General features: G+C 52.5%; 3 protein-coding genes across 3 annotated transcripts; 2 read left to right on the top strand and 1 right to left on the bottom strand.

Annotated features, from left to right (window-relative positions):
- Nucleotides 1-638: 638 nt before the first annotated feature.
- GT037_008271 (uncharacterized protein) lies at nt 639-12,247 on the top strand (the record flags this gene model as incomplete). Its single annotated transcript, XM_038933318.1, has 5 exons — nt 639-7,408; nt 7,459-10,195; nt 11,240-11,470; nt 11,528-11,939; nt 11,994-12,247. 5 exons carry the CDS (start codon nt 639-641, stop codon nt 12,245-12,247), a joined length of 10,404 nt encoding a protein of 3,467 aa, XP_038783983.1.
- Nucleotides 12,248-12,673: 426 nt separating this feature from the next.
- Nucleotides 12,674-13,683, top strand: GT037_008270 (uncharacterized protein; the record flags this gene model as incomplete). The annotated part of the gene is made up of 3 exons (XM_038933317.1): nt 12,674-12,841; nt 12,912-13,007; nt 13,069-13,683. The coding sequence occupies 3 exons, from the start codon at nt 12,674-12,676 to the stop codon at nt 13,681-13,683; spliced, it is 879 nt and encodes a 292-aa protein (XP_038783982.1).
- Nucleotides 13,684-14,096: 413 nt separating this feature from the next.
- On the bottom strand, nt 14,097-19,073 carry GT037_008269 (uncharacterized protein; the record flags this gene model as incomplete). Its single annotated transcript, XM_038933316.1, has 3 exons — nt 14,097-16,209; nt 17,703-18,953; nt 19,006-19,073. 3 exons carry the CDS (start codon nt 19,071-19,073, stop codon nt 14,097-14,099), a joined length of 3,432 nt encoding a protein of 1,143 aa, XP_038783981.1.
- Between the last annotated feature and the right edge of the window lie 77 nt (nt 19,074-19,150).

Raw genomic sequence — 19,150 nt, 5'->3', positions numbered from 1 at the left:
CGAGGTGGGGAGTATAACGTGAATTATCGAAAGTCGAAATCGCGACAAAGTTCTGGCCAATGTGCTGCTGATGGCAATTGAACAATTGGGCAAGGCTAGTATGCTGGTATGTAGGCCCAGATGGATCCGCGGAGGCTTGGAGGCGTGGGCAGAAATTCAAGAAATGCGCAATGGAAATGGCACTTCCGGCGAATCAAACAAGAGACGGCCCGCACACGTGAGCGGGAAGACTATGCGCTACGTCATGCATCGCCCTTGTAGCTGCCTTGGAGATCACTTCCACTCCACCTTTACGCGTCCTGTGCGTCGTCTAATTCCTGGCGGGTTACTGTGCTGTCTGCTGTCTTTGAGTTTGTATTCTATTCTCGACACTCCCTGCGGCCTGCTTCCACCGCCGCTTCGGTAATACTCCACGCAGCACAACACTCAGACCTGTGCCTTACCCGCCCCACCTTGTGTTTACCTACCACAATTGCCCCAATCGCGGCATCTACCCGTTGACGGCCGTTCCCTATGAATCCACACAGTTCTACGACATAACGATCCCCCTCCGACCCCGATATACCCTATACCCCACTTACCTACTCACCCACCTACGCTTCGACGCCCGGCCTGGGTAACGGTCGCCCACCGCCACCATGCTCGAGGGACTCGTGTCAACATTGCTGAATCGGTTCTTGGGCATGTATGTCCAGAACTTCGATCCAAAGCAATTAAATGTCGGCATCTGGTCTGGCGACGTCAAGCTGCGAGATCTCGAACTTCGTCGAGAAGCCCTTGATCAGCTACGCCTACCGCTGAACGTCGTCGAAGGACATCTTGGCTCGCTCACACTATCCATACCCTGGTCGAATCTACGAGGGAAGCCGCTAAAGGTCAACATTGAAGATGTGTTCCTACTTGCCGCGCCCAAGGAAGATGCAGACTACGACGCAGAAGAGGAGGACAAGCGTGCGCATGCTGTCAAGATGGAGAAGCTCGACAGTGCGGAGCTGCTGAAGGAGCGCAACACAGAAGGCATGAGCGCAGAAGAGCAGCAGAAGAACCAGAGCTTCACCGCGAGCTTGATTACTGCCATCGTCGACAACGTTCAGGTCACCGTCAAGAACATTCACATCCGATACGAAGACTCCATCGCCGACCCCGGACACCCATTCGCCCTTGGTGTCACCCTCGCAGACTTCAGTGCTATCAGCACTGACGAGAACTGGAAGCCTACCTTCATCCAAGGTACATCGGCCTCGACGCACAAGCTGGCCACGCTGGGCTCGTTGGCGGTATACTGGGACACGGATGCGAAGCTGATTGGTACTGGCAAGGGCAGTCAGAGTAGCGAGGAGCAGCAAATCGACCGAGCAGACTTCATTGAGCGTGCCAAGGGCATGATTGCAAGAGGCGACAACCCAGATCTCGGCGATCACCAGTTCATCCTCAAGCCCATCAGTGGTCGCGCTGGCTTAGAGATGGACAAGACTGGCAAAATGGATGTGGCCAAGATGAAGGCTCGACTTCTGTTTGACGAGCTTGGTTTCATCATTGACGAGGATCAATACCGCGATGCACTCATGCTAGTCGACCTGTTCCACTACTTTATCCGCCACCAAGAGTACAAGAAGCTGCAACCAAAGTCATCACCTAAGGAGGATCCTGCTGGTTGGCTTCGGTTTGCCGGTAAGGCTGTGCTTGACAAGATCCATGAGAAGAACCGACAATGGAGCTGGGATTACTTCAAAGAGCGCCGCGACGACCGTATACGGTACATTGAACTTTTCAAGAAGAAGAAACGCGATGAGAAGCTTGATGCTACTGAGGCCGAAGACCTGGATAAGCTCGAGCGAAAGCTGAAATACGAGGACCTCCGCTTCTGGCGCTCTTTGGCACGGAATGAACTACGCAAGGAGAGTGTTGCGATACCGAAACCGCCGCCCAAGCAAACGTGGTCTTCTTGGGTATGGGGAAGCAAAAAGGAAGAACATCACGACGACGAGAACACTCAGATGAGCGAGCAACAGAGGAAGGAGCTCTACGATGCCATCGACTGGGACGAGAAGAAGGCTATTACTGAGTCGGTGGATATGCCTCGCGAACACGTCAAGCTAGAGGTCAATATGAGCTTGCGAACTGGCAGCTTCACACTCAAGCGCGATCCCCATGGCAAATCCAACGAGATCCTCCGGCTGCTCTTTGACTCCTTCAGTACTCAGTTCCTGCAACGTACGGATTCCATGTTCGTCAAAGTCGCGCTCGAGGGTATGCGCCTTTACGACGGTACAACCGAGGGTAGCCTCTTTCCCCAGATCATCACAGTCAAGGATGCACCGCCTGTTCCGGACGACAAGCGCATTGAAGAGCTCAACGATGATGAGTCGCCCAAGGACGAAGATGAAGATGAAGACGGTGAGGACAAAGAAGACCCATTCTTCTTCCTCACTTTCGAGAACAACCCACTGGATGGAGCGGCCGACACAAACCTTACCATGAAGCTGAAGGGCATGGAGTTCGTTTACAACCCCAGGTTCGTGGTGGAGGTAGCCAAATTCTTCAAGCCTCCAGAAAGACACATGGAGTCTATCGGCGCGCTCATGGAGACCGCTGGAGCGACTGTTGAAGGCATTCGGCAGCAAACACGCGCAGGCCTGGAGTTCGCGCTTACCGAACACAAGACTATTAACGCGCAGCTCGATCTTCAAGCGCCGCTCATTATCGTGCCAGATTCCGTCACAAAGAAGTCAAGCAACTGTCTCATCGTCGATGCTGGTCATGTGAGCGTAACGAGCGAACTTGTCGACAAGGACACTCTTCGTGATATTCAGGCAAAGCAAAAGCAGAAGTACACTGATGAAGATTTCCGCAAATTGGAGAAGCTCATGTATGACAAATTCGATCTGAAGCTCCACTCAACACAGGTACTCATAGGACCATCTATCGAAGAGACCCGCGCACAGCTCGACAAAGATTCTAGCTTGAAGAACTACCACATCGTTGACCGGATTAATATGGACTTCAAGATCGAGATATGCATTGTTCCAAAGGCGTCAGATCTCACCAAGTTCCGTGTCTCCGGAAACCTGCCGGTGCTCCATGCCTCTGTGTCAGATTCCAAATACAAGAACCTGATGAAACTGATTGACGTAGCTATCCCAAAGTTTGGCAATGACGGACCCAGCAAGCAAATAACCGAGGGCGCGAAGGGCCCAGCAAATCTAAAGCCTACAAGCGACGCCAAGGCTGATTCAGATCCTCTTGGGCGGTCGCGCTCAAAGTCGTTTGCGTTTTCCGCGCAAGAGCATGAGCTGGTTATGGAAGAAGAAGGTCATGATGGGGACAAGGACGAGAAGTTCTCTGACGCCCCAGAGATCCGAGACGAAAAGAAAGAGGCCCATCTGCATCAGCGCAACTTCGAATTCAAGTTTACAGTCGACAAGCTTCAGGGTTCATTGTACAGAGCAGATCCAGAAGGGAGGAAGTCTGATCAGCTACTGGTTGAGCTCATTGCTGAGAGCTTTGATCTCGACTTTTACCAGGAGGCTTTCGAGATGGCTGCGGACGTTCGTCTGAAGAGCTTGGCTGTTGAGGACCATGTCGAGGAGTCTACTCTCCCTGAGTTCAAGAACATCATTTCTTCAGAGGACGTGTCAGCGGACGAACAGAAGGATCTGTTCTCACTCAAGTTCGTCAAAGTGAACAAAGAGTCTCCGGAGTTCCAGACCAAGTACGAGGGTATTGCTACCAACTTGGATGTGGCTGTCTCAACGATCAACCTGATAGTAACCAGGCGGACATTACTCACGTTGCTGGACTTCGTCCTCGATACCTTCACCAATCCGGGTCAACCGCAAAATCAGCAAGCTCAGATAACCGACAAGGAAGAACAGCAGCCGGTTGCTAACCAAACTCAAGCGGAGCCCGACAAGATACGCATTCGAGCAGAGCTCAAGCGCATTGCTGTTGTTTTGAACAACGACGGCATACGTCTGGCTACACTGAGTTTGAACTCAGGAGATGTGGGCATCTTCCTTAGCGGCAAGACAATGCGCATTGGTGGACGTCTTGGAAATTTGTCGCTCATCGATGATATCAATCAAGGTGTCTCTGAGGAGTCATCGCTCCGTCAATTGGTCACTATCGAGGGCAAGAACCTGGCCGATTTTAGCTATGAGACCTTCGATCCAGATGCGGAGAGCTATCCTGGGTACGACATGGCTGTCGCACTGAAAACAGGCTCTATCAAGATCAACTTCCTTACAGAGCCTTTCCGTAAGATCATGGAGTTTGCCGTCAAGTTCGGTAAGATGCAGGCAATTTTCAATGCAGCTCGTCAGGCTGCGGCAAACCAAGCAACACAGGTACAGCAACGAGCTACCAAGTTCCATTTTGACATCACAATCGCCACGCCTATTGTTGTGTTCCCACGTATGGTAGTGTCCGATAAACCAGATCGTGACACTCTTACTGCAAATCTGGGAGAGATCTACGCAAAGAACAGCTTCGTGCCTCTTGATGATTCCAAGGGTGCAGAGACCGCGAACAAGCTGTCGGCCGGTATCCGCAACATCAAGCTTACGTCGAAGTTGCACTATGATGAGAATCGTTCAGAAGAACTGCAGCTGATTGACAAGGTTGATCTCGACTTCAACATTACCATGGTCGAGCATAAAGCAGGTCAGCAGCGCCCGGATCTCGAGATCGATGGTAATATGTCAAACATCAACCTACAACTCACACCGGAGCAAATGAAGTTCGCGCTAGAACTGTCGCGCTCAATACCCGCAGCATTTGCCACCGAGTCGGACGCCATCGATCAAGACGTGCAGGCTGAACTACCGAAGGAGACGACGGAACCTGCGCGCCGATTAACCGATAAGGATGATGGAAAATCAGAGCCCTCTAAGGATGTAGTTACTTCACAAGGACCTGAACTGCACTCTGCTGACGACAGCAAGTGGACGAAGCTGGACTTTGTCTTCAAGGTCGGCACGATTGGCTTGGAGCTTGTCAAGGGCGAGGACGGTGAGCCTGTAGGCGACGTTGAAGCCGCTAGTCTCTCAAAATTCTCCCTCAACGACACCAACGTTAAGGTCCGCATGATCAGCGATGGAGCAATGGAGGCTGAGCTAGTCGTGCAATCGTTCACGATCCGAGACAGCCGCACGCAGGGAACGAACAAGTTCCGCAAGATCATGTCGCTCATCAACAACGATGTCAAACAGCAGTTCATGGCTAGTGTGTCAATCTCAGGCGGACAAGAGCGCAACATGATCGCACTTCTTACTATCGATAGTCCAAGAATTATTCTTGCACTGGACTACCTTTTCGCTCTGCAAGCGTTCGCAAATGCAGGCCTCGCCACTGATGAACCTCTGGCCATTGGAGAGGCGCCTGTCGAACAGGATGAGACTGACAGTGACAATGACGATATCATGTCACCCGATGGCTCTCGAACATTGGAACATCCTGAGCCTGCCAAAGAGTCCACTGATAACGGCATGAACATGTCATTCCGTGTCAACTTGGTAGACGCCCAAGTCGTGCTTATTGCGAACCCAGCGATGGCCAGCTCAGAAGCTATTGTACTTGGCACGAAGCAGGTGCTTGTATCGAAGCAGCAAGCGATGACGTTGCAAGTCGACAAGGTTGGCATGTTCTTATGCCGTATGGATCGGTTTGAGACGAACCGGATGCGCATTCTTGACGACTTCAGTATCCAGACAGCTCTGGATATGAGAAATCAAGGCTCAACGTCCTCGATGATGAGCATTACTGTCGACATCGAGCCTCTTGTGCTTCGCCTATCGCTGCGCGATATTCTGTTAGCAATGCAGATTGTGAACAGGGCGTCGGCAATGGCAGCGCCTGCTGAGAAACCTATGCCTTCCGCAGAGGCTAAGCAACTCAAGTCGGGTACACCATCGAAGAAAGGTACTTCACACGCAGGCAAGACACTCAGTCAGAAGCCTCGAGCCAAGTCTCTTGCTACCACGGCACGATCTGGAAAACAGGTCGCGCAGCAGCAGGCGCCTCCTTCTTCTGCTGTGCTTAAGCGAGAAGAGCTTCATGTCAGCTTTGAAGGTATACGAGTTGTTCTCATCGGCGATGTACACGAAATGCCCATGCTTGATTGGCGCGTAAAGAAGTTCGGCGTCGACGTACGAGATTGGTCAGGAGCGATGGTCGCCGACACATCACTCGATACCCTGATCAATGTGTACAACTTCTCCAAATCTGCATGGGAGCCGCTGATCGAGCCCTGGAGTGTCGGATTCCACATGGCCAAGACCCAGAATCCTGACAAGCTGACCGTCGATATCTACTCCCGCAAGTCCATGGAGCTCACAGTGACAGCCGCCACGATTGCACTGGGCTCTAAGTCATTCGACTTCCTCACGAGCGAAGATGACATTCTATCGAAACCGCGGGGTAGTGATGCTCCATACCGCGTGCGCAATTACACAGGCTTCAGCCTCGATGTCTGGGCTGATGGCAAGGAGCAAGAAGGTTTTGCAGCTAAGCTTGAAGACGGAGAAGAGCAGCCTTGGCGATTCGAAGACCCCATGTCGACAAGAGAGTCGCTTTCCACAGACGGCGCAACAGGCATGCTTGGTATTAAGCTGCAGGGCAGTGGCTTCGACACTCTCACTCGCGTACCCGTTCATCGAGAGGGCGAATTCCTATACAACCTAAAGCCCAAGCAAGACCGCATTCAACACCGTCTGTTGATTGATGTAAAGCTTGGTGCCGACAACGTCAAGAACATCACCATTCGCTCCCCAATGTTAGTAGAGAACAACACGCAGATTCCGATCGAGCTCGGCATGTACAGCCCAGAAGATGGCCATCTCCTCAAGATCGACAAGATCGCCCCTGGAGATGCTCGACCAGCACCTGTGGGCGCCTGCTATATGCACTCCATCGTCATCCGGCCAGACCAAGGCTTCGGCTATGCCTGGTCTAATGAGCGCTTGTTCTGGAAAGACTTGCTCAAGCGTCCCACGAGGACGATTACCTGCCGTGGCGAACAAGACGACCAATCTCCACCGTTCTATTTCCAGCTACATGCGGCCTACGACAAGAAAGACCCTTTGACTGGTGTGTACCCTTACATGCGACTTCGCCTCCAAGCACCGGTCGAAGTTCACAACCTCCTTCCATATGACTTCAAGTATAGAATTTACGACAGCAACACGAAGAAAGACTGGACAAACTTCCTCAGGAAGGGTGGCATCAGCCCGGTGCATGTCGTGGAGCTCTCGCATCTTCTTCTCATTAGCGTAGAGATGCAGGATGGGCCCTTCAAGCCAAGCAAGTTCGGCATCATTAACTCAACCGATCGCGAGAGCTTTAGGAGAGAGAAAACCTTGGAGGTCAAAGACAACAATGACACGACTCTGCATCTTAACATGCATTTCTTGTAAGTACATTACCCTAAAACCTAAACTCAAAAGTGCTGACAATCTCTAGCAACTTCCCTGATGGCGGTGGCGCCTTCAAGGTAGCAATCTACAGTCCCTACATTGTTCTCAACCGTACCGGCCTTCAACTCGATGTCCGTGCTCAGCAGCTCATGGGCCAAGCTAGGGCTGCTGCCGGACAAGGTGTCGTCTCGGATAACCAAGACGATGCCGGCAAGGCCTTACCGTTTATGTTCTCTTACCCATCCGAGAATAAGAAGAACCGAGCTCTTATCAAAGTCGGCGATTCTAACTGGAGCAAGCCTCAGAGTTTCGATGCGATCGGCAGCTCATACACAGTAGCGTTGCCTTCAAACAAGGCACGCTCTGACATGCACTTGGGTGTCTCGGTTTCGGAGGGTGAGGGCAAATACAACTTGACCAAGAGCATTTCCATTGCGCCACGCTTCATTGTCAACAACAAGATGAAGGAAGAATTACTCATCCGCGAGCCTGGTCAATCTGACTGGATGACGGTGAAAGACGGAGAGCTTTTCCCTCTTCGCTGGCTACGACAAGGCGGAGCGCCGCAACTGTCTCTCTGCTACCCTGGTGTTAACAACCAATGGTCTTCTCCGTTCAACATCTCCAACGTTGGAAATGTTCACGTCAAGCTCTCCAAGGCTGGACAGCGCCAGAAGCTTGTTCGTGTGGACATCCTGATGGAGGCAGCAACAATCTTCATTCACGTCAGCGTTGAGAACAAGCATTGGCCATTCTCGTTCAAGAACATGAGCGACCAGGAGTTCCTGTACTGGCAAGCCAACCCGAATCTGGATGAGGACGAAGATGACCGCGGTTCTGGCTTTAGACCGATTAGATACCGCCTACCTCCTAGGAGCATCATGCCATATGCATGGGATTTCCCGGCTGCAAAGAACAAGGAAATCGTCATCAGCGCCAACGGAAGGGAGCGTCACGTCAAGCTTGCCGAGATTGGACCTCTCATTCCATTCAAGATACCACCTGGCCAAGAACGAGGTGGCATGAAGGTTATTGATCTGAACGTCGTCGCAGCAGGTCCTACACAAACTCTCGAGGTATCGAACTACAAGCCATCTAAGAGTATGTACAAGCAAAAGTCTGCTGGCACATCTTCCTCCGCTACTGGATTTGAAGTCAAGGACATGGACACCGACGTCACTTTCAAGGCGCAGCTACGACTTGCTGGTATCGGCATATCACTAGTCAATCGTCATCTGAAGGAGTTAGTGTACGTCACACTACGTGACATCGAGCTGAAGTACTCCGACTCGCCTCTCTACCAGATGGTCAACATGCAAGTCAAGTGGATCCAAATCGACAACCAACTCTACGGTGGCATCTTCCCTATCATCTTCTACCCTAGTGTCGTTCCAAAGACAGGCAAGGAGATGGAGGCGCATCCCATCTTCCAGACAACCATCACGAAGGTCAAGGACGATTCGTACGGTGTACTTTACATCAAGTACTTCACGTTCCTCCTCCAGCAAATGACCATCGAAATTGACGAGGACTTCATCTTCGCTATGATCGACTTCGCGAACATACCTGGCGCTTCCTGGTCCGAGGAGAAGCAGGGCAAGTTGTGGGATGACAACCTCAGCATACCGGAGCCAAAACAAGAGCAATCTGGTCAGGATGTCTACTTTGAGCTGCTCCACCTGCAGCCCATGCAGATTGATCTGTCGTTCGTTCGAACAGAACGCATCAACGCCGAGGACACCATGAGCACTTCCAACCCGTTTATGTTCGCTGTCAACGTACTCACCATGTCGATCGGCAATGTCAACGATGCGCCGGTGCGATACAACTCCTTGATGTTGGAGAATGCCCGCATCTCTACCACTGCATTGATCAACAACATCAAGAATCATTACGTTCAAGAATCTTTGCGACAAGTGCACGTCATCATCGGGTCTGCTGACTTCCTTGGCAATCCAGTCGGCCTATTCAACAACATCAGCTCTGGTGTCGCTGACATTTTCTACGAGCCATACCAAGGACTTGTCAAATCGGATCGTCCGGAGGATCTCGGTATCGGTATCGCAAAGGGTGCATCAAGCTTCGTCAAGAAGTCCGTCTTCGGATTCTCGGACAGTATGGCCAAGTTCACTGGCAGCATGTCAAAGGGACTTTCTGCAGCAACACTGGACAAGGAGTTCCAAGACCAGCGTCGCATGTCGCGATCTCGTAACAGGCCTAAGCATGCCCTCTACGGCATAACATCTGGTGGAAATGCCTTTGCTAGTAGTCTTGCCAGCGGTCTTGGTGGTCTTGCTCGCCACCCTATTCAAGGAGCGGAGAAGGAAGGTGCTCTCGGTTTCGTGAAAGGAGTCGGCAAAGGACTGCTGGGCGTACCAACCAAGGCCGCCATTGGCGCCTTCGACCTTGCTTCCAACATGGCAGAAGGCGTCCGCAACACAACCACCGTCTTCGACCAAGAAGGCCTCGATCGCGTTCGTCTCACCCGCTTCATCGGCACCGACGGCATTGTCCGGCCCTACTCCCAACGCGAAGCTCTTGGTCAGTTCTGGCTCAAGACACTCGACAACGGCAAGTATTTCAACGAGGACTACATTGCGCATCTTGAACTGCAGAACAAGGAGATGCTCGTCATGCTCACGTACAATGGCCTTATGATGGTGCGGACAAAGAAGCTGCAGACAGAATGGGATGTACCACTTAAAGACGTGCAGACTATTAGTAAAGAGAGGACAGGGTTGGGGATTACGCTCAAGGGAGGGACGAATGGACCGTTTATCCCTGTGAGTGATGAAGGAAGTCGGAATTGGTTTTACCGACAGGTTGCTGTAGGGGTCAATGCTTATAATGATCGGTGGAATGCGAAGGGTTGATTGGGATGAGTGAAAGGTTGAGAGTGGAGGTGTTTTCCAAGATGTTTGACAGAAAGAGACGCGGATCAGAAGCGTTCCTTCAATGAGGTTTATGAGTACATGGCATAGCGTGGGTTCAGAATGAGCTTTCTGTTTCGATTCGGCGACCTATAATGTTTACTCTTTCTATGATGAGCTTGATGGATGAGATATTCTGTTCTACAATAATGTCGCCTGATGGTGATGGCTGCGGGTCCGCTTTGAGAACTTACAACATGGCCATTCTGAGCATATGGCAGCATCATCATGTGCGGAATCGATTCATGAACCTTCCTGCGATGCAACTACAAGGCCGCCCAGCTTTATCGAGATGCAACGATGGTTTGCGTCATCTGGTGCTGTGTCCACGGTGTTGACTTATCGTTATCGCCGGGCTAGAGCGAGACTGCGCCGAGCTATGTTCGAGTCGATGCGATCGCATGGAAAGACCCACCACGCAAAGGCACATTTGGTCTCATTGTGACAGACTCGTCGCAAGTATTTACGGGTCACGGCACCGTTGAGATCCACATGCGACCGCGATGCCGAAGCATGGCCGGCGATATGATGTAAACAGCGTGACGTCAGACTGGCGTCGCGCGTCAACTTGCGGGGGAAAGCTTAAGCTTGCAGCTGTAATCGCAGTGACAGAGCGCTATCTTGCTCATTTCCTGGTTACTTCTCCTCCATATACCCTGCTCCTTGTCCTGTGTACATTACAACTTTGCTTCTGCATCTCTTTTGCTTTTCATATCCCATATCGCCTCCCTTCGATAATCTAATATGCTTCGCAACGGTGCGTCGCGCCTCGCGCTGAGATCGGTGGCTGCGCCCAAGTCGGCACGACCGGCTGCAAGTTTCACCCGCACAACACCTCAACTACAATGGGCAACACAATTTGGTTCCTTGGCTGCGAGGAGACCACAATTAGCGCAGGCGACTGCAGTACAGCTGAAGCCGGCTTCTGCAATCTTGCGCCGAAGCCTTGCTGATAAGACATTGACGGAAGGGCAAAAGCAGGCGGAGAGCAGATATGCACATGAGGAGATTAAACCCACCCCAGAGACCGTGTCTAGCACCAGTTCCACGCATCCCATGTTCTCCGAAGTTGGGGCAGAACAACCACAAAATGAGGTGGACATGATGGCGGGCGTGAAGCACGATGTGGTATGCACACGATACTCCCCATAGCCCTTCCAAACCAGGCATGCTAACAAACAACAGCACACCATCAAAGACACATTTTCCCTTGCTAGTGTCCCAAGAGAAGCATACTACATGGGCCTGGCCGGCACACTTCCCTACCTTGCAACCTCCATCTCCACCGTCTACCTATCCTGGGAACTCAACCACAGCGTCGCTGGCTATGGCATGATTTTCTCTGAGAAGAACGCCGCGTATCTCCTCACTCTCATTGAGCCCCTGCAAATCGGATACGGAGCATCCATCCTGAGTTTCCTCGGCGCCATTCACTGGGGACTTGAATGGGCTGGCTACGGCGGCTACCAGGGATACAAGCGTTATGCTATTGGTGTTGTGGCACCCATGGTAGCTTGGTCGACATTGCTCATGCCGGTTGAGGGCGCGCTGATTTCGCAATTCTTGGGTTTCGTTGCGTTGTACTATGTTGATACTCGTAAGTCTGGATCTTTTTCTCTTATCCATGAAACTGTACTGATAGCGAATACAGGCGCAACATACCGTGGCTGGACACCCAACTGGTACGCCGTGTACCGCTTTGTCCTTACCATGATCGTCGGTGCTAGTATTGTCCTTACCCTTATCGGCCGCAGCGAGCTTCCCGAGCACATTCCTGGATCTGTTGATAGGGCCAAGGTCTTCAAGGAGGAAGGCTCATCTGAGGAGAGGCTGGCTGAGCACGAAGAGGCGGCTGCGGAGAAGAAGAAGCACGCTGCACGCAGCGACGACAGGGGTGAGAAATAAGCAGGAAGAAGAGCTCGGCTGAGGCGATGAATATCTCTTTTGTCTGTAAAGGCGTTGCTGGCGAGGAGGCCATGATTGTGTTTTCATCGTGTATATAATTCAGAGTACCCTGCTATGGCGTGTCATATCTCGAAACAAAGTTACTCAATTGCTTGTCTTGCCTGCTGGTGTTATTAATCATAATGCGAGTCTTGCGCATGTGAGAATGGTCCACCACCGACGCGACTCGCGCGCCCCAATGGCAACTGTGGCACCTCCGCCCTTGGCTCCGCACTTTGCGCACATGCTCCCATCGTCATCGCTCACAAGCTGGCCACATCCCACCAGTCCAATACCTCATCACCTCAGCCACTTTACCTACCATGCTGTGAACATTACCAGTCGCATCAACTCTCTCACTCTGCTTCTTCTTCTCTTTCCAACGCGATGATCTCTTCGGGCTTCACAAACGCGCCCGTGACACAATTCCTCGTCTTCGGCACCGTCATTGGCGCGCTACTGGCTACGATTACGGATTCGAGATATTATTTGCATATTCAAGTCGTGCCGCATATTTGGCAGTACGGGCAGTTTTGGAGGTTTGCGGTTTGGCAGGTATGTGATAGGTGGAAGAAGTGTATGAGAAGAAGAAGAACAAGGCAGACGCTGACATGTTGTTCAATAGCTGAGCTTCACGAATTCGACTGAAGTCCTCTTCGCAGTATTAACGTTTTACCAACTGCGTGTCGTGGAAAGATTATGGGGGAGTAGAAAGTTCGCTGTACGCTATCTCATCCACCTTCTTCTTCCCTCTCTACCACGTCCAACTAACATCTCCACAGTCCTTTCTCCTCTCCACTCTCCCCTACACGACCCTTCTTCCTCCTCTCCTTGTAACCTTCGTCCTCCGCCCGTTGACTTTCGGCGCAATAAACTATCTCCCCGCTGGTCCTACACCCATCCTCTTCGCCCTCCTCGCAAACTACTATGCTGCGATTCCATATACATACCGGTATAAGATCTCGCCGTGGTCTGCGCCTACACCATCGTCATCATCATCATCGACACAGTCGAATACCCAGTCCCTCTCAGCGCTCTGGTCACGCAGTCTAACGCTGACATCGAAGTCACTATCCTACCTCCCTCCCCTCCAACTCGCGCTCAGCCAATTTCCGGGCAGCTTGGTCGCGGCAGCTGTGGGGTGGGGCGTGGGTACGGCGTATCGGAGGGATGTTCTGCCTGGAGCAAGCCGCTGGAGAGTTCCGGGGTGGATGGTTGGTGAGGAGAAGAAAGGGGGTTTCGAGGGGCTAAGGGCGAGGCTAGATGCTGAGAGGGAGAGGGAAGGTGGTGGAGCGGGGTTGGCGACGGGGATTCTGGCGGAAGATGGGCAGGCGAGGCAGAGGAGGACGTTGGGAGATATGGTTGCTGAGCAGTTTAGAGGGGATAGACGGGCGTAGATGGGCGACACACAAAGATGTATGGTTTACATGAAAGGTCTTGTATACTAACAGCTTAGAATACATGTTGGCTTCACTTGTCATTGTGGGGATTTTTAGTTCAGGGAGATGTGATGGTATTAAGTGATGTCGACGTATTCGACTAGTGATACAGGTTTTCTGCCACCCTGGCAGATGGATGTTGATGCGACAAAAGTCGCAGTCTCAAAATGAACCGCCCACGCTGTTAATAGATAAAGACAGTCGGACAAGCCGTCATGACCTCCTTGTCGGGTATAATCCTCCGCTCTCTGATCGAACGCCGGAAAAAAAAGTAGGAGGAAAGGATCAGGTCGTACAATCATTAGGAATTAACAGAGAAAGATATAGGAGAAAGAAACAGCAGGAGAAGGGGCAACTACTCAGGAAGCACCTTAACTTCTCCGTGAAGAAGGTCCAACACTACCCCTGGTCTTTCGCAGAAAGTCGTCTTCGCTCTCTTTGACATTGAACAAAAAGTCCTTTTCGACAGGATGACTATTCAAAGCTGTCAGCGGCGTAGTCTCGCCTGGCTTCCTTCGGGAACCGCTGCTCCTCAGCGTACCAACATAGGCATTTAGACCATTGGTTGTACGGACGGTATTGCTAGTGTCAATAGGAGGCGGAAGGGGAGCAGCCGATCTCGACCTAGAATGAGGTTTAGGAGGTCGCGGTGTCTGTTGATCCCGTTGATCCCGTTGATCCTTTTGTTGTTGCTGTTGTCGTTGTTGCTGCTGTTGAGCCAATGCTTGAGGTAGAGTCAGACGATCTAAACTACGCCACCATCCGTCCCTGTCTTCGCGTGGATCTACAACCGAGGTTAGATCGGTTGTGGAGGCATTGGAGACGGGAGGAGGGGAGGAATCGGAGGATATCATTTCCCACCCTGACGACATGAGGTCCGCGTTGGGGAGTGTATACATGGTGGATGGTCTGTCGGCATCCGTTGTTCGGCGGTGTGGTATGCGGCGTTGAAGATGTTCATCTGAATTTGTAGTACTCGCACGCTTGCTGGTGCTGCGTGAAGAGTCCTGAGGGGAAGTCTCTTGCCTGGACTGTTGGCGACCTGCAAAACTGGCGGAAGTGCTGGTGGTGTTTGGGACGTAACTTGATGACGGGCGGCGATCACTTGATTTCCTGCCCGACAAAGTTCTACGGGGGCGATATAATCCTCGCAGACCGTCCGGTTGGCGTTCATGAGATTGCGGGGCAACTGTATGCGGCCGGGCTGGGGAGATCTCTGCTGCGTCCATCAGAGGCCTTGAGGGCGGCTGGTAACCCTGGCGATGAGGTACGGGGGTCCTAGAGGGGGTGGCAGACCTGTCATCGGCGACGATTGTCGGAATCTCTTGTTGGTATGTAGTGGGAACCTGAGGAACCTCTGGAAGTGGGGAGGGAGACGCTTCGCGTAATGCCTTCAGAGAGACAGCAGACATACGCTCAGATAAGTCTCGAGCAGACTTCCGCCGCTCTTCGGTCAAGTCAAGAAATTTCTTTGACCGTTCTGAAGGCGTAAACGACCTTATCGATTCGTGGCTCGGCTTGACTGACGGCGTGTCCTCTACCTGGCTGTAGTAATCCGAGTCGAAATGAGAAGTAGTAGGGCGTTCCTCGTCCACACTGTAGACACTAGGCGGGTACTTTCCTGGAGTGTTGACGAGTGTGCTAGCGGGAGAATGGCTCTCTATCACCATGACGCGCTCTTTGAGCATCTTGAGTTCCTTGTCGAGTAAGGCCTTCTCCTCCTCCATCTTGATGATGCATTCGGCAGCTTCTGCGAGAGCAGTTTCGTGTTCTGTGAAATGCGCGGCAGTCTCGCTCGCTATAGCGGTGAGCTCCACGTTGTTCATCCGCTGTTCTTCGTTGTCTTCTCGTAAGCTGGAGATTTCCTCACTCATCTTATCCAGTTTGAGTTTCAGTTGTTTGTTCTCCGCACGCAGCTCGTAGTTTTCATCCTCCAGTGGCTCAAGTCGCTCAACTTGCTCCTTTGCAGTCGTCAGTTGATGTTGTAGCTCTTTATTGTCTTTCTTCAGCAGCTCCACCCGCATGTTGGAAGTCATTAACGACTCCTTTAGCTTTTGGATATCATTGGTGAGGTCTCGATTCGTCTTGGAGCGCGGCGTGCCAACATCGCTAGGTCTTCGTCGCCGGATGGGCGAAACGGGTGTTGTTTGCTCCTCGGTGAGGGCAAACTCGTCAAAGACATCGGGTGAGGTTTTGGGTGTATGTATATCCAAGGGCATCGACGTTGGTGGCGATGGCGCCTTGGCTTCCTGGGGCGAAGGAGTTGGTGTGTTCTGTGCCCTCCGTGCTTCCAGCGCATGTCGTAGGAATTCTGATTTTGGCGCAACAGAATAAGTGCTCGATCGCGAAAGCGCAGGTCTCATCTGGTCTGGCGTCGACGGCCTATAGGCAGTTCCCCGCGCAGAAGTGTGTGGTGACGAAATGCTCGACATATTGATGTAAGGTTCCGGACAAGAATTAGGCCCGGTAGAATTGCGCGTATGCCTTGTTGCTTTAAGAGAAGCAGTCGGTGGCAATACGTTGTGTACCGCGACTCTTGTGCACGAACAATGATCCCCCCTAGTTTGACCGTTGGGCCGGGAGTAAGACAGGCGCCGTTGTGTAGTTGGTCGAGAAGGTTTAGGGCGGCGGCGGCGGCGGGGTATTATATGGCGTATGTGAGAGTTGTTGACGGGAAAGAGACTTGGGTGACGTCGCGTGCGAAGATGGGTGGATAGTCGCTCGAGAGCGGGTCGTTCTTGGGGTCCATTCGCGCTATAGCAGGGAAAATGCTACCATCAGAATCGCTGCGTGATCTGTCGCGTCCTGGGTTGTCGCGGTCAAAGGGAGATGAGCGGTGAAAGTAGTAAATTTGGCGTTGCAGGTAGCGGTGAATCGCGTCAATCCTGGCTTGACAGCAGGCAGGCGATGCGGGCAGCGAATCTCGAGAAAGTGGTGGTATGAAGAGCAACGCTGGCGACGCGGAGCAGAGTCGAAAATGCCAGATGTCTAGGGGATGGCGACGAACAGTCGCGTCGGGCAGCAATTAGAGATGGACGGTTGAGGGAGGGCCAGAAGGGAAGACTTGACTCGAAGAGGACAAGCGAGAATGGGCACAGCGGGAGCCCTGGCCGGCGCGACCCAGCACAGCGGTCTGCAGGTGCCGTCAAGGCTTCCTATTTGCTGTTTTCGATGCGTGGGTGGGGGCGCCCTAGGAAGCCCCTGGCGTCGAAGAGTGCGGTTCCCGGGATTGCTGCATGAGCCCTCATGTCGTCACAAGAAACATCACGAACGAGACAATCGGAAATGCGGGGGACAGGCTCACCATTGCCTTTGGGCGCCCTTTGTCTGTCCTTCGCCTCCAACAGGAACCACATCACATAGTGCGAACGCGCCTACGAACCCCAACGCAACGCCATGTGGCGCGTTCCCAGCCTATTTCGACTATGCTCAGTAGCGCTGCCTTCGCCGCAGGACAGTCCTGTCGCTCGTCACTTGTCGCCGAGGTGATTTGTGATGTGGCACGCGACTGTGTCCAGGCCTCCTAGTACCCGTCATGTTTCTTAATTTCTGCAAGTCGTTCAACTTAGTCGACGTGTTTCTCGCGATAACGAGTCTTGCACAGAACTGGTCCTGCAACTCGGCCTTGTCCTTGTTGCCGTGTGCATACTTCAGCTGTCAAGCTCAGGCCTCAACCTTCGCTATGCCCAAGCATTCGGGCTCCTCTCTGACAAGAGATCGCCCGGCATAATGTCGGTACTAGTGCTGTCAGTTCGGCTGTTTTTATTTTGTGTTTAGTCCAAAGTCTGAAGTTTCGCAATGTGGCAAGTAGAAGAGGGGGTGTTTTGGTCGCTCCATGGAACCACGTCTGTCTGCTGTGCATGTGTGGGGCCCAAGAAAGAATTATTGTGTGTTGTATCGTCAGATATTAAAAGTGTACAATGATGCCGGCGCCTTTGTGTGGGGTGCCGTAAAAGCCTCTGCGTGTTGGAACTCACTCCATGTCAACAGCGACTCCAGCCTGTCGCAGCCGATCTTCCCACTCGATGCGCAGTTTCTCCATCTCCTCCCAGCACCTCCTCCCCTTCTCCGTGAAGCGCTCTCGGCTCTCCTCGGTCAGGTCTGTCGCATACGGATCTCTTCCCTTTCTCTTGTATTCGCCCATCTTGCCTCCCCAGCCCCATCCCGTCACCTCTGTGCGGTCCACACGTTCTCGGCCCCAAGCATCGGTCGCGCTTCCCCACTTGCCCACGCCTTCCTTTGCCTCCATGTTGTCCAGCGTGCTCTGACTAGCAAGTGCCAACCAGACCATTGCCGTTGCGCCCTTCTCGACGTCAATGGTATGCCAGTCGCTGCCAAGCAATCGCCCAATGTAGAAGGAGATGACCATGCACCATTGAAGGATGAGGGGGAGAGGTACGATCGAAGTAGCGCAGATGCCAGGGTGAGAAACGTAAAGTCGCGGCTTCGTAGTCTTTTCCGAATCTTGGGCGTGATGGAGATATTCGTCAACAGGTTTTGTCGTTGAGGGCAGCGTAGAAGTAATGGCCAGGATATCGGTGAGCCTCTTGGTGCCCTCGTACGGCATGTCTGACAGGATGCCTTGTATGTCCTGCAGATCGAATATATGGTCGTATGCCTCCACGCTGCTGACCCAGATCATCCTCCCTCTTGTCTTCTCGCTCATGGGGTGTCTCGCCAACAAGGGTGCGAGGTAGTGACCAAGGAGGTAATGCCCAAAGACATTAGCACAGAAGACCTCGCCTAATGGAGGCTCTTCCTGCGTCTTCTTGTCCGCAGGTATTTGCGGGTTTTTTACAGTCCATCCAACGCCAGATATCTTGTACGTAGGCCAAGTGATGGCCGTCCTCCACTTGGTGAGTATTGCCCATATGGCACTGGGCCAATTGATGCCAGTCCATCCACCAATGCCAGCATTACAGATGACTGCATCGAGCTTCGGTGTTGTTTCCCGGAGCTTCCTGCTCAGCTTCTGTACTGAGACCAGACTGAGAAGATCTAGTCTCTCCTGGCGGAAAGACACGCGATTCTGCAGCACCTGTGCGATGCCCGGTAGTTTTTGTTCATGGCTGCGGATGACTTTCCGAAGGTGCTGTTCTAGCTTCTCGATTGTCGCATCGCCTTTGCGTTGGTCGCGTGTGGTGATGATGAGGACAAGGGACTCGTTCTGGGGGCGAGTTTGCAGGAATTCGTCAATCAGGCGGGTTCCGATACCGAGTCCCAGGCCACTATAGGCGGGTCAGTTGAGCGTCACGCAGGCGGACAATGGGATACACGAACCTGTTGGCTCCAGTGACCACGACATAGAAGCCATTGTCGGGTGTGGGCGTGTCTTCACCGTGAGGCATCGTCGCTGATGTGAGGGATGATTCGCCTATGCACAGCGTTCCTGGTTCCTGACTCCATTTCGGAAAGGAGCGCGCAT

This window comes from Alternaria burnsii (genome assembly GCF_013036055.1).
Source record: "Alternaria burnsii strain CBS107.38 chromosome Unknown 753, whole genome shotgun sequence".
Classification (NCBI taxonomy): Eukaryota; Fungi; Ascomycota; class Dothideomycetes; order Pleosporales; family Pleosporaceae; genus Alternaria; species Alternaria burnsii.
The sequence above is the reverse complement of the archived record's forward strand: the minus strand, read 5'-3'. Positions and strand labels throughout refer to the sequence as shown.